This window comes from Camarhynchus parvulus, chromosome 8 (assembly GCF_901933205.1).
Source record: "Camarhynchus parvulus chromosome 8, STF_HiC, whole genome shotgun sequence".
NCBI lineage: Eukaryota > Metazoa > Chordata > Aves > Passeriformes > Thraupidae > Camarhynchus > Camarhynchus parvulus.
This window is the reverse complement of record NC_044578.1, coordinates 20,863,161-20,877,761: the sequence shown is the minus strand read 5'-3', so window position 1 is coordinate 20,877,761 and position 14,601 is coordinate 20,863,161. Positions and strand designations below refer to the sequence as shown.

The 14,601-nt window shown below is 39.8% G+C and overlaps 1 protein-coding gene across 4 annotated transcripts in view; it reads left to right on the top strand.

Annotated features, from left to right (window-relative positions):
- Nucleotides 1-788: 788 nt before the first annotated feature.
- CAMSAP2 (calmodulin regulated spectrin associated protein family member 2) overlaps nucleotides 789-14,601 on the top strand; it is a 79,800-nt gene continuing 65,987 nt past the window's right edge. The window contains exons 1-2 of one of the 4 annotated variants that reach the window (XM_030953942.1): nucleotides 789-1,230; nucleotides 13,599-13,858. In XM_030953942.1, the coding sequence (XP_030809802.1) occupies nucleotides 1,092-1,230; nucleotides 13,599-13,858 (399 nt within the window). In that variant the 5' untranslated portion in view covers nucleotides 789-1,091. The remainder of the gene's footprint in view (nucleotides 1,231-13,598; nucleotides 13,859-14,601) is intronic. The other 3 variants (XM_030953944.1, XM_030953945.1, XM_030953943.1) reach the window with 3 other exon arrangements.

The following is a 14,601-nucleotide window of genomic DNA, read 5'->3' as shown; positions in this document are numbered from 1 at the left end:
GGCCGGCGGGACTCCCCTGAATCCGGGCAGCTCCTCAGCCCCCCTTACAGACGAGACACGCGGGGCTGATCCCGACCTTCCCCGACGACACCGCAGCGGGCCCGTCCGGCCACGCTGTGGAGAGCGGCGACGCCGGGGCGGGGCCCGCGGCTGGGCCCGCGGCCGAGGGACACCGCCCTTTCCCAGCCTTTCCCAGCGCCGCCGGCGCCCCCTGACCGCGGGAAAAGCTCCCCCTCTCCTCCTCCCGCTGCCGCCGGGCTAAGGCTGGGCTGGGCCTGTCCGCGCTCCCGAGGCCGCCCCACTCCAGGCCGGACCCACCTCGAGCGACCCCGCCTGACGCAGCGCCCGCAGCCCCCGCGGGGAGGGGGCGGCCCAGGCCCGCCCCGGCGCTGCCCCTCGGGCTCCCGCCCCGCCCGGGCGGGGAGGCGCTGGCGGCACATGCGCAGCCGCCTTCGCCCATCCAGTGCGGCAGCCGCGGGTGGAGAGCCGCAGCGGCGTCGCCGAGCGGCGCGGGCAGCGGGGGGCCGGCCGGGGGGGCGCCGGGGCCGCCGGGCAGCGTTGGGGAGCCGGCTCTACTCCCGGCCCGCAGAGCCCGCCGCTGGGGCGGGCGGTGCGGGGCCGTGCGGCGTTTTGGGGCCGGACCCCGGCGTTTTGACATCCCGGCGCTGGGAAGGGCCGCGTCCCGGCCTGCGGCGGCTGCGGGGCCCTGCCGGCGGCTCCCGCCCCGGGCCGGGGGACTGGCGGCCGCCTGGGGCGCCCAGCCCTGGCCGCGGGGTCTCCCCAGGGAACGCGGGGCCGGGGCCGCCGGGGGCATTTTTTCGGAGGCGGAGGGACGGCGGTGTGAGTGAACTGAGACAAAGAGCGAGGAGGGGAGGAGGAGGAGGAGGAGGAAGAAGAGGACACTCGGACTCGGCTACATTCCTGTGCAGAGAAAGGCGGGAGGCGGTGTTAGCCCTTTACGGACAGCTGGGTCCGGCACTGTTCTCAGCTGCTGTCGGCGTATTTACAGCCGGCTCTCTCGGGCGTGGGAGGAGGAGGAGGACCGCGAAACAACCATGTAAGTTCCCAATTGCCGGGGGTCCTGTGAGAAGATGGGGGATGCCGCAGACGCCAAGGAGATGAGGAAGACTTTCATTGTTCCTGCCATCAAACCCTTTGACCATTATGATTTCTCCCGAGCGAAAATCGCCTGTAATCTGGCCTGGCTGGTGGCCAAAGCCTTTGGGACAGGTAGGTGGCGTCTCCTTCTTCCCTTTCTTTGATGCTGGTTCCTGCTTGGTTGCTTCGCTACTGAGGACGTGCGAGCCATTCCCTGAGGAACTGAGAGGGGGGGGAGATGTGTGGGAAATGCTTTTGGTCTGTACCCTTGTCCTTAAGATCTCTTACCCCTTGTGAGGTTTTTTGTTTTCCTTTTGTTTTTCCTTAATTTCACTTAGTCTTTTTGGAGTAGTCCCACTGTTTCCATCAGCAAGTAAATTTTGCGTATTGGCACTCATATTGTTTTGCTTGAGTGAATCGATCTCTGGAAATGGTATTTTATTTATTACTCTGGTCACACTTCTACAATGTGAAAAAACCCCAGCAATCCACGTTTGTCTGTCATCTTGAAATTTTTCCTGGTATTGCTTAGGAGCAGAATTGGGGGCTAGCAATGGAAATGGGTTCTGACATGTGTGACAGTAGCCTGTAGCCATTTGAGTGGCTCAGCAATAAGAAGGGTTTCAGGGAAAAGAGCATTTAGTGCCAGGTTTTGGCCTGCACAATACAGAAGGCTCTCCTTGTCTGTAAGTGTAAATGGAATCGATTTGTAATGCCTCCAAAAGGCATCAGTGCTCTGCCGTTGAAAACCTTGGACCTTGAGGAATACCAGACCTGTTATTCTGTGCCTGAAATATTATTGGGCCTTGAGGAATACCAGACTTGCAGAGGTCTTCTGAGGGAAGCATTTTGAAAATTTACCAAGCTGGGGGTTTTTGTTTGGGTTTTGTTTGTTTTGGAATATTTTTTTAGGTTGCTTTTTTTGTTTGTTTGTTGGGGTTTTTTTTAGTTTTTGGGGGGAGGTGGGATTGTTTATGGTTTTTAGCTTTCCTATAGCTGTAGTATTGTAATAATTTAATTTTCTGTTGATTAAAAATAATGGGTTTTTTTGAAAGGTGAGGTAGATATCAACAATCATTACTTTTGCCCCTGTTTTTTATAAAATAACAGGAAAAGGTTCCTCCTTATGGAGTATTGCACCTTTTACATTTAGGGCCAGGGTGCTATTATGTATTCAGCCAGGGTTAGCATGTATTTAGCATGTCTTTATGGGACATGCTTCTGGGAACTCATAATATTTGATGCAATGCTTCCAAAAAGCCACTTTTAAAGTGCTTGAATCTAGTGAAATTTCAGTGAGTGCATCACTTCAAAAAGAAAGAAAATATCAAAATATTGTTTCCATATAAAGATTCGTCGATAAACTCTACTTGCTTTTCTTTGTGAAATACGGACCAGTAATATTTTGATGTATGGCTTTATTAGCTATGCAGGTATGAGAGGTGAAACAGTAGAGAAAATTCTTGGAAGTACCTAACTGAACATTTTCAGACATGATTATGTTTTTAGGTATCTTGGTTCCATAGGGTCTAGTCATAGGATTCTGAGTGTGTAATGTTTGTGCAATTATATAACCCAGCCTTCTAACCTGAAAACTTTTTTTCTACTGGAGTTTGACAGATTCTCAACCCATGGTTGAAATGTCTTGGTTCATACTGGTTGAGTTTCTATTGGATGTGTAAAGCCACTTGCAGGGTACTTTTCTGCTACTTTTTGTAGAAAGTGTGATCCAAAACAAATTCCTTTACTCTTTCCTTTCATGACTGGGGTTGTTCTGAGATGCTCAAATAAAACATGATTAGAGGGAATAATTGCTCCATCTGCTCTCTAATCACTGCAGTAATGTAACACTAGGAAGAGAGGTAAGCACATACATTTGTAGTGTTTCTGGTCCCAGTTCTTCCACTAGGTTAATGTAACTAGAAAGGTGAAAGAAAAGTTTGGCTGAAGTAGGGAAAGACAGGACTTGGATGTCTGCAGTACAAATGCTTCCTTTATACTTGGAGTGAAACAGAAGAACTGACCTTCACCTTTTCCAAGAAGGAAGGAAGTTTGGGTTTGTTAAATTATTTTAGTCCTTGGGAATAAATCACAGCCTCAGTCATGTCTTCTAACTATTGCTATATACATTTGTACACAGGAAATACAAAGGATGATTAGAGTGTTTATGGGTGCCACATTTTATTTCTTTTTTTATGTTTGAAGTATTGAAGTTCCCTAAGCCTGCAGGGGAAGGTGAAGGAGTTTTCGCTACCGTGTATGAAACAAAGTAATGCAGTTCAGTTTCATTAAGGAAAGCATAGGTTGTTACAATAATGTATCCATTAAAGAAATCAAAATATTTATGTATCAAAGGGGTACATCTTTCAGTGGATGGCTTTCACAGTCTTAAAACCATATTTCAATACAATCAGAGTTGTGGATACAGCTTGACTATGTGTTGTGGATTTGCTTTGAAAAGTACTTAGAATAGGTACTATTCATTAGCATTAGTAATGACTTCTGGTGTTTCATTGATACCTGGGTCCAAAAACTGACAGAAAAATTGTCTCTTGCTATTGTGCTTGGTTAAACTGCAAGTGTAGAGTTTGGCCCACAACACAGGCAGGTCAGAGAAGTTGCCCTATTAGTCAGGTGTCATAGGAGAGTAAGAATGTATTAACAGTCATGTTGAAGGCATCTTGTATGAAGAATTGTTTAAGAAATACTCATTGAAGAAGGAATTAATATTTAAGTGTTGAGGGTGTGTAGGATTTTATATCAGTGTTAGGACATGTCAGATTAAATGCTTTGTAATAATCAAATTGTTTAAGTGACACAACCTGCAGTAACTGAAAGGGGGAAAATTAACAAGTGTGAAATATTAAAGGTGGAATGCTTGACTTTAGAAATTAAATCAGCAAATACTTTATTTCAGCCTTGTCTCCCAATGCTGGCAGTTAACTTTTTCAGTATAGAAAAATTTCTTCCCAAAGAACTGGGTGCACTGTATAGACACTAGAACCTTCAACTTAAAAGTATTATGGGACTTACTTCATAGGAATAAGTTGAAAAATGTCTTGATGTTGTGGTAGTCTGTGCTCTTTTTATTTCTAAAGGACCAGAAATGTGTTTCACTATTTTGGAATGTGAAGTTTTTGCCTTCTCAGTCTGCTATAGTAATAGAAAATGTGCCTGAAAAATTTGTTATTCATCCATGCTCCTAAAGACAGGCTGAGCTAAATATACATCATTCCTGACAGATGTTTGTTTAGCCTGTTTTTTGAAAATCTCTAATTATAGACTTTCAACGGTATGTCTTTTAGTCAGTTTGGGCCTTATTTATTTTTAGATGTTTGGGCAGAATCTTGATGTCTTTTGCTCTGTTGTTAAGCCATTACTTGCCCTCTTCCTGGTGCTTTTGAGAATGGTGGGCACCTTATAACACCTTTCATATAATAAAAGCAATGTCCTGTTATATTGTTTAGACAAAACAGACTTTTTTTCTTTTTGGTAGCTCAAACTTTTTTGCTCTCTGTGTTTATTAGGGGTTTGGGTTTTTTTTTTTTTTTTTGCTTGGCTGTTTTTTTGTATAATTTTCTCCTGTGATTGGTTTACATGAGCTCTGTACTTAAATCTAGATCTGTTGGTCCAGTTAAACTATTACCAATACAAGGTAAATTTGAAAAATGATTTCATGTTTCCAACCTATAATACTCTGATTTATTCACTAAAATACGATGTTTGCCATTTCTGCCTCAGCCTCGAATTGTTGACTCATGCAGTCTGTGATTCGCTGTAGCTCTCTATCTTTCTCTGCAGAGCTGCTGCCTACTCAGTTGTTCCCATCTTATAATTGTACTGTTGTAGGTTCCTGCTTTGCAGCTATACTTACATAACTGCATCCTATTTTCAAACCACTCCTTCCACTTATCAAAATTATCTTGAATTATAATTTTCTCCTCCAAAGTGCCTTCAATCCTTCTGTAGCTTGGAATCACTTCTCTACAACCTTGTCTAGTGTGAAGAAAGATGTGAGCTCTTGAACCTGGAAGTACATGTTCTTCCCATTTGGTGGGGGACATCTCAGTACTCTTGGAAAATGATTTGTCAAACAGCTTTTCATCCAATTTTTAGTTACAAAGTTAAGAGTATATCTGTGTCTGATTTTCAGAAAAATATGGGAGCAGTTTTGAATCAAGTTAAAGCTTTTGCTGCTTTACTATCCATACAATATATTATTCTGTTTCAGTAATACTTTTAACGGGCTAGCATGAGATTTTTTTTTTGACAGGAATAAACTAAAAGCAAAATAAAAGCTGCAAAAGTCTGAGCAATTGTCCTAAACATTTTTGTGTTTTCCAAAGTCAAAATAAGATAGTCTGTGTACCTTTTAACCTTAAATTTCACATTAAATGTATCCTTTATAGGTGTTTGAAGCAGTAGATTACAATTGCATCATCTGCAAGTAAATATTACCCAAGAAACTTAAAAATAGCTTTCTCCTGATGATTAATGTTCTCAGAACTGGTATGTGGCCACTTACTGCTCTTTGCCCATATTGCCAGTAGAGCCATGAAGGGAGGAAATGAACGCTGTGTATCTGACAGAAGCAAGTTGTAGCTAAATACTCTCATCTGTTGGATGTTGCAGGCCAGAACACATTTTAATCTTTTTCTAGCAGAAGTAATTTCTTCACATGTATTCATTCTGGTGGTAGCAAAACCTTGTAGAAGGGTTTGGAGTTCAAAAACAAATGTTTGAGATTCTTGTGAGAATTTTTTTATTTAGATTTCATTACCTCTCTAAAGTGGTTGCTGACAAATTGATGCTTCAGTCAGTCCTACTAAAATCAGTGGATTAGACAAATCATCTACTGAGATGTTTTAGTTGGAAGGTGGTTGTATCACTCCTTTCTGTAGAACACATTTGTAATGTAGTTTAACTGTAGATCACTTTTTTTGAAGTAAATACATAAAATTATATGAACTTCCAGATCTGTTGTGTTTGACAGAGTCCTCTGAAGTTGTAGCCTGTGCATGTACAAGTGTAGAGGAAGGTGATCAGTAAGGGGACAGTTGCAGGATTGGCAGTTGACAGTGGACCTCCTTTGGTGTTTGGAATCTGTTTTTTCAATGAGCTCATGCCTTTGAGCCTGTTTGCCTTTACCACTCCGAGTGCTTGTCTGCAGAATGTAACAGACCTGACAGAAAGACTGTAGCCAAACACTCACTGATTTCAGGTGATGAGATGAAATGTATTTCTTCTCCCCATACCTGGTTTCTCTTTATATTTTCTGACCGCCATTGCAGTTACTACTGAAGATATAGTTTAAAATTTTCCCCTTCACCCTATGATTTAGGGTCATCTGTTGTGTTACTTGAGTGACTCCATATTTGAAGGTGGCTCTCATTCAAACTTGAAGAGTATTTGTATGCTATTGATCAGGAATGTGTCACTTTTTCAATAAGATGTTAAGTAATTTCAATTCTACAGTTAACACAACTGGATATAATTCCAGTCCTGAAATTAGGAACTTTTAATACTTGCTCTGCTAAAGAGCAGAATGATTGTTTTTGCTGATCATTCTGGAAAATGAAAATAGAGGTGAAAAATTCTCAAGACTTCATAAGAAAAGTAGAGCGAGTTCTTCCTCCTCCCCCTTCCTTTTTATTTTGTGCAATTGGACAATACATTATTACTGCATCAGGTGGTAATAATAAACATTTCTGCTACAGAATTGAAATGTAATATTTGAAATCTATTTGCCAAATGTAAGATTTGTATAGTTCTAGCTATTTTTTTTGATTCAGTTAAAAGCAATCTTACACTAAGAGAACCTGCAAGCCAAACACCTAAGAACATGTGTTCATTCACATCTATCTACTTATGGCTGGCAAAAAGTTTTCTTTGGCTTAATGAAGTCACTAATAAGTTCAAGAAATGTTTATCTAATTTTCTGAAACAGCTTTTTCCCTACTCCATAGGATATTTAAATCATGACTTGTCTGTAATAATCAGCAAGGTGCTAGCTGGGTGAGATAGGATTATAATTATAGTATTATCTTTACATTTTTCATAACTTGCCTCTCCCAAAAATAAGTTCTGAAGGCATTTATGATAATGAAAATTGATCCCCTTATTGGCAGGGTTAATTCTAAGTAATTATTTTGTTTATTAAAACCTGAATCAATACACAGGTTTTAGTAAATTAGATGCTAATCTTCCCATTTTAATAAGAAATGCCAGTACCAGACACATTCTGTAGGTTCTGTGAGGAGCACTTCCTGCTGTGCAGCTGAAGGCAGAATATTGGATGGGATAGCCACTTACTGTGACAATTAATAGAGCATTTCTTTTGTGATTTGCAGTGTCCAAAGAACCACTGAAGGCTGGTTAGGCTATGAAAGTAGAGCTATGCATGTTTTTTCCCTGAATGTTTTGGGGTTGGTTTGTGTTTGGGTTTTGGGGGATTCTTTAGGATTTTGTTTGGGTTTTGTTTTTTTAATTGTTTGAGTTTGAGGGTTTTTTGTTTATTTATTTTTGTTTGTTTCCTTTTTTGAATGAGGAATCCGTTTTAAGTGCAGAACAGCTGTTGAAGCAGTGGATAATGGTCTATTTTTGTAGCATCTAGAGGCAGGAGGGTAAGATCTGTTTATTCATAGTACCTCTGTGATGCTAAATTCAAGAATCTCTTGAGTTCATCTTAGCAAGGTGGACAAAGCTAAGAATGGTTATACTGAGGCTGAGTGTGCCATCAATTGAGTGGTGGCCTTTCAGATACTTGTCTCTAGACAGAAGTACACCTACAGCCTGCTAGCCAAGAGCAATGGAAGTGGCAGATTAATTCAACAAACCAAAAAATAAAAATTATTTTGTAATCTCTACTCTCTCATTTTGTTTTCCACTTCCTGATTAAAAGTCTTGTTTCTTGATGGTGTCTCCAAAATAAAATAGTAAATGGAAATGTTTCCCTCTTCTATTGAGTCCACTAAAAAAAATTCAACAGCAGTTAAATAATATAATTCTGTCTTCTCTGACCTGTTTTCAATTCTTGGACTCTTGACTTCTGTGCAAACTCTGCTGTCTTGTGCCCAGATTGTAAATATGGCACCAGAATCCTCATTGGCAAGTGGGAGTCTGAATGAGGTAACTTGACACGGCCACTTCCTGGCAAAAGCACGCATTTGCTGACCTGCAGAACACCAGCAAGTCCATTAAGATTTGGCAGACATTCATCTACTGGTTTGCACTAGGAGGTGGTTAAAGGTATTAGAATTTTCATTAAATAATTCTGTGTTATATCTCAGTCTTCTACAAATAGTTTTTTCTTCTTAGTATCTTTGTGCATTGCTGTCAGTAACCTGTAGAGAGGAAGTTTTCTAGATTGAGGCTTAATGTGGCCTTGTGGCTCCCAAAAGTGATGGCATCATTTAATTAGAAAGCCCATGGCAAAATATTTTAACTTGTTTTATTGTCCTCAGGAATTAAAAAAAAGCAAAACAAACAAACAACATGGAGACCTTGTTGACAAAGACTTCTAAGCTTTTAGACATTCTTAAGTCAAGCATTCATAAATCTGAAATTGTTTTGGTATAAACTGGAAAAACTCAATAGTTGTGTAAAGGATTGTATTCATCTCTGTGGAAGCATGGAAACTTTACAAAAAAACCAATTTGTTTTTAAAGAAAACGTAGATTTTTCATGTTAACACAAGCAATTTTTTCCAAAGAACAAATTCATACTGTCTTCCAAGGAGTAATTCATGCCTATTTGAGCAGGGAAGTTTTCTTATAAAGCAACTTTAAAAGGTAAATTCAGTAGTGTTATGCATTAATTAACTTTAGAACATACCTTTCCTTTAAAATGGTCTGTTGAAATGGAAAGTTAAGTTGCATTTCTGTCTCACAGTGGGGAGTGTTCTGGTTTTGTCTGGAATAGGGTGAATTTTCTTGCCGCTAGCTGGTGCAGGGCTGTGTTTTGGATTCAGAGTGAGTGCACTGTTGATAACACTCTGGTGTTTCAGTGGTTGCTCAGTGCTGCTCTCTCTAAGTCAAGGACTTCTCTGTGCTTGTGCCAGCCAGGAGGTGCAGGAGGAGCTGTGAGGGAGCATGGCCAGGACAGCTGAGCTGAGCTGGCCCCAGGGACACTGCAAACCATGGCTGCTGTGCCCAGCATGGGCTGGGGGAGCTGCCTGGGAGGGGCTGAGAGCTGCTGGGGAATGGACTGTCTCTCTTTTTCCCTTTCATTGTTATTATTGTTATAATGTTTTACTTTATTTCAGGTATTAAACTGTTTTTATCTCAGCCTGCAGGATCTACCTTTTTCCAGCTCTCCTCCCTATCCTCCCATGCCAAGGGAGAGTGGGGTAAAGAGAAGCAGCTGGGCAACTTAGCTGGAACTGGGGTTAAACCACAACTGGGAGCAATAATTATCCTGCATTTGTTTTAAAACTTTGAATAAGCTCTTAGATTTTTTAAATTTCTCTTTCTTCTCTAGAAAGAGCATCTGCAGGACTTTCATTCCTTGATCATTTATTAAAAATAACCTGAAGATATGTTGATTACTTTTTTGAATTTAACCTAGTGGTTAAATTTAAGTTACAGATTTGGGCTAATGTGGTATTATTTCTTTTTTGTTCTTTTCTTTGTGTCTTGAACTTGCTCATTAGCTGTATTTATTCTCTTCATAGTACAATATTTACAAATTTCAAGATGTCAAAATGATTTCCAAAGCTGTGGTCCTGCTCACAATTCTAGGAAAAAATAGGGTGGTCATCTAGTTCAGCTTCCTTCTCCAGGAAGGGCCAGCCTCAAAGTTAGAGGAGATTTCCCAGGGCCTTGTTTTGAAGGTCCCTGTGGTTGGCAGTTTCACAGCTGGATCCCCAGCCTATGCTCTTGGTCTCTTGAAAAGCTTTTCCTTGCATGAGCCCATGAGCCCTGCCTTTATCCAGGTGCATGTTTCCAAGGCCTGTTGGTGCTGGCAGAGTGCAGGCAGATCCTGCCCCTTGTCTCCAGCACTGTCCCCAGTCTCCTGTGTCACCTGCATTGCTTGTGCTCAGCGCTCAGTGTCCCCATACACCCCTCTGACATAATTACCAGGCATTTCAAGGTCAGATGGTATTTTATGGCGATATGTGCAACAAGGTATTTCTTTTAAAATGGGTCATTTGCCTCTGAGTTTAATCTTGAATGATTCTTCTTTGTCAGCTGGGCAAAGGAAGACTGGTAAAATGCACACATTGCAGATTAGTGTAAGATCCTTCTCTGCCTAGCAGAGCCTGTGTAACAATCTCTAGTCCCGACAGAATTGTTAATAAAGGCTTTTGACCCTGCTGATTGTGCTGGTAATCTGCTGGGAACTGGATGGAGCCTTGAAATTCCCTGCCACAGGACTCCAGAGGCAGCACATGCCAATTCTGGAAGGACTTCTAATCTGAGATAGGTAACAGACAAAATACTATTTGCTGTGGGGGTTTTTGTTTCCTTTTTAAACTCTAACGTGAGAGCACAGCTTGAATCCTCTATCAAGAGCTATTCTGATATCAAACAGTTTAATATATGTTATGAAGTAGGGGAAAGTGCCATGTTTCTGCCTGTGCAGAGGGAAGTCTGACAGGAATTTTTGTAAAGAATTCTGATCTTGTTGCACTAGAGATTTCTTGTTTGTATGCTTTCACATTTTTTATATGTTCAGAATATGCCTGTAGCCACAGCTTCTCTTCCTAGCCCTTTGTTTCCTTATTTTATTTTTCTAATAAATTTATTTTTCTGGTTTTATTTTTATGAAGACCAATAAGTTTCTTTTCCAGATTTATTTTTGTGTATGCCAATGAAGTAAAAGAAATGGCATACATGTCATTTTGTCTTTTTATGTATTTTCAGAAGCAGAACTAAGCTTTATAAATAATTCTATTTGCCTTTGCTAGTCATCGTGTTGATTTTTTTTAGCTGTTTTGAGTTTTTAATTACAAAATCCCAGCAGCGGATGTCATTATTTCATGATAAATGTATTTATTTCATCTTGTCACTTTCGTATGTGCTTCAGTGATACAGAAGAAGAGAATTAACAGGCATTGGGTTTGTTATTTACTGTCTTGAGATTTCTCTTCTGGCTCAAATTTTCAGGCTTGAGATCTGTCTTTGTCTTCAGTGAATCTGAAGCACAGAGTATGTGACTTTTGTTTGAGTGTAGCTAAGTACTCCTGCCTCAAGAGGGTTTTTTTTCATATAGGAATGAAGCTTTTTTAAGTCTTCTAAGAAATTACATTTGGCTTTATCTGTTCCTCCCTGCTTCCCCTCATCCCCATTGAAATTCTCATCTGCTTCAAAACAGGGGTGTGTGGATTTTAGTTTGGGTTTTTATTTGGTTGGTTGTGTTGGGTTTTTGTTGTGGGGTTTTTTTGTCTCTTTCAAAAGCAAAATCTGCTTTCTATGCATTGTGAGATATTTACAAAAAATATTTTCTAATCCTCTCTAGCTTGTGGAAGTAGCATAAAGATGCTTTAAGAGTTGGCATTTGGAATTGTAGAGGATCAAGTCCTGATGAGAATTGAGCTCCTGATACTGGAGATGGATCGTTAGGGACTTCAGAAATAACAAGTTTAATATTTAAATAGAGTGTAGTCAAACAGGGAAGAGAAAGAAGGTCAGGTAGCATTAAGATAGATGAAAACAATACCTGGGGAAGCAGGTATCTAGCAGCTCTGAGATCCTCAATTAGAAATGCTTTCTGTTGGACTGGATGACTCTGGATCATCATCTGGATCATAGTCAGTAGGTGAAGCTGGGAAGTGGAAGAGAAGATGGAAATATCTCCTGACACCAGTAGATATTTTTGTTAGCAGTTTTATTATCATATTGTAAAAAAGTAGGGGTTTTTTACAAGATGATAATAAAAGACATTAGATTTGTGTTTTAAAGGGCAGAGTAGTTGTGCTGATGGTATATTTTGGTCTGTATTCCAAAGCAGAGCTGTCAGTTTTCTTGCCAAATTTAGGCTCATGGTTTAAGCAAATGACAAACTATATCTCTTTCCCTTGATACTCTGAATTGGCAAAAGAAGCAGCAATATCTTACCCTTTCCTACCATCCCTCCAGCGTTTAAAGCATGTGTTAATATTTCTTTCACTTTTTGCACTCTGCAAAGCGTGTCTTCCCTCACAACTAGAAGGCAGCTGGCACCTTGCAGAGCCCATCATGGTAGCACATGAACTACAATAGAATATGTATGAGGAAGAAGATAATCTGTCATTATCTTGTGATGGCATGTTCTGTTTTTTCTCTCCCTTCTCCTGCTCCACCCTTGCCGGGCTGTTTACTCCAGACTGATTCAAACCTTGTCTGTTTAGCCATTTATCCTGCTGAAGGCAAAGGGAATAGAAACTTGGGTTGCATCACTGCTTTCCTACGCACTTATTTTTTCTTCTAGCAGTTAAATAGGGTTTTTGCATTTGGACTCAGGAAAATAATCACATGCTCTTTATCCCATAAATGTCGTTGGCTTAACTAATTTTACAACAATAGAGAATGAAATTCTTCCAGGAGGAAAATGAAGCATCTTGCAGTGTGTATGCCTGAAAATCTGAAAGTTATTTTCCACTTGACTCATAATTTAATTTAATTTGATCTAATACCATACTTAATTAATTTATAGTTGCTACATTTGTGGTAGACAATTATAGTCTGCCTGTATTGTGTTAGGTACAGTCTTTGAAAAAATTGTTGATTGTCTTGGAATGCTAATTTTGGAGTTAAAATCTCAGCATAGATTTGACAAAATCTTGCATAGCTTTCTGTGGGTGCTAAGCCAGCTTGCTGAAAAAGAAGGAAAACCACAATTTTAAGGGAAATCAGTAACACAACAAGGGCAGTAAGAACTCAGTATTTTGTCAGAAAGAAAGTGATCATATTTTTTATTCTTTCCCCATTCTTCTGATTTCAGTCAAAAGCCCATATATTTATGCTTAACTGCTGAATTGTCATCATTCTGTGATGCATGACCTTTGAAATAAACAGTATAGTAATCAAAATTCTCCTGAATATACAGAAACTAGAAGGCTGCTTTTTGTCTTGAATTTTTCTGTGCTGAAACATAATGTTTCAGTTCCATTTTGTTTTTTGTAATAGGGTCCAGGGTTTGTGTTTAAATGGGTGTTGTTCTGCCTTTATATGTCTGACCTATATAATATCATGCCAAAGGAAAGGAGAATGTTTGGGCATGTATTTGGAGAAGCCAAGAAATTTTAATATAATGATGATGTAAACCACAGGTTGGTCTTCTGTTGTGACCTTTGCAGTGTGAGACACTGAATTTTTCTCAAGTTTCTATTTATAGTTCAAATATTACCTTTGTATGAAATTTTCCTCAGAATTTTATAACATAATTGCTGGCATAGATTTTGGCCTCCCCTTGGTTAAGCCTTCTTCAACATAATTTTGAGTTCACATATAGTTTTTAAAAGTCCCCTAATAGTCTAACTGTCCTTTCTGATACTGACTTATGCTCTGTGTGATTTGTAGAGAATGTTCCAGAAGAGCTCCGAGAGCCGTTTTACACAGACCAGTATGACCAGGAGCACATTAAACCACCTGTTGTGAACTTGCTGCTGTCTGCTGAGCTCTACTGTCGCGCTGGGAGCCTTATTCTCAAGAGTGATGCTGCAAAACCACTTCTAGGTCATGATGCTGTTATACAAGCCCTGGCACAAAAAGGCCTTTATGTCACTGACCAAGAAAAGTTGGTGACTGAACGAGATCTTCACAAAAAACCAATTCAGATGGTGAGTGTTCCAAGCTTGTGTGTTGCATCTCTTCTATCCATCTGTGCACTCCCAATACCTACAGATCTGTCTTTTTAGATGCATCTTTATGTTGAAGTACTTTTCACAGGAGTTCAATGGGATTCTTTGCTGGGAAGTTTATAATTGTTTTGGTTTAGGATTTTTTTTTTGTTTCATTAGCTGTCAGGTGTATTTCTTCTGTATTAATGCTAGAATACACCTATCTTATCTTTGTACTTAGTTAAAATGTTACATTTTTAAATATAGCAGTAACAATATGATCATTTTGATTTCAGTTTTACAGCACTGACTATAAGTGAATATATCTGTGTTGGAAAAGTTTGAAAACATTATTCTAGGGCAGAAATCTGTGGTTAAAATCTTGAAAACAAAGTTTTAATGGCAGGTAATTCAGCCTAATAACATTTAAGAGTCATCTGTTGCACATTAAGTCAATGTAAAACACGCAACAAAAAATATGTCTCTGCTTTATATAACTGCTAATTAAAACATTAGTTCAAGTGATGAATAATGCTATTAGTAAGCTCCTAAGTCTTGGGGTTTCTGCTTTGTTTGGAGCTGAGTTATAAAAAATTACCTGTAAAAAGGATGTCTACATATGTTTGTTTAGCAAATGGCAGTATGATAGAATAAGATGATAATTCACTTAATTAAAAGTGAAATATTTAAAATGTTCACCTTTTTATATTTGTATTTAATGTTTAATATAGAGAATAAATTAA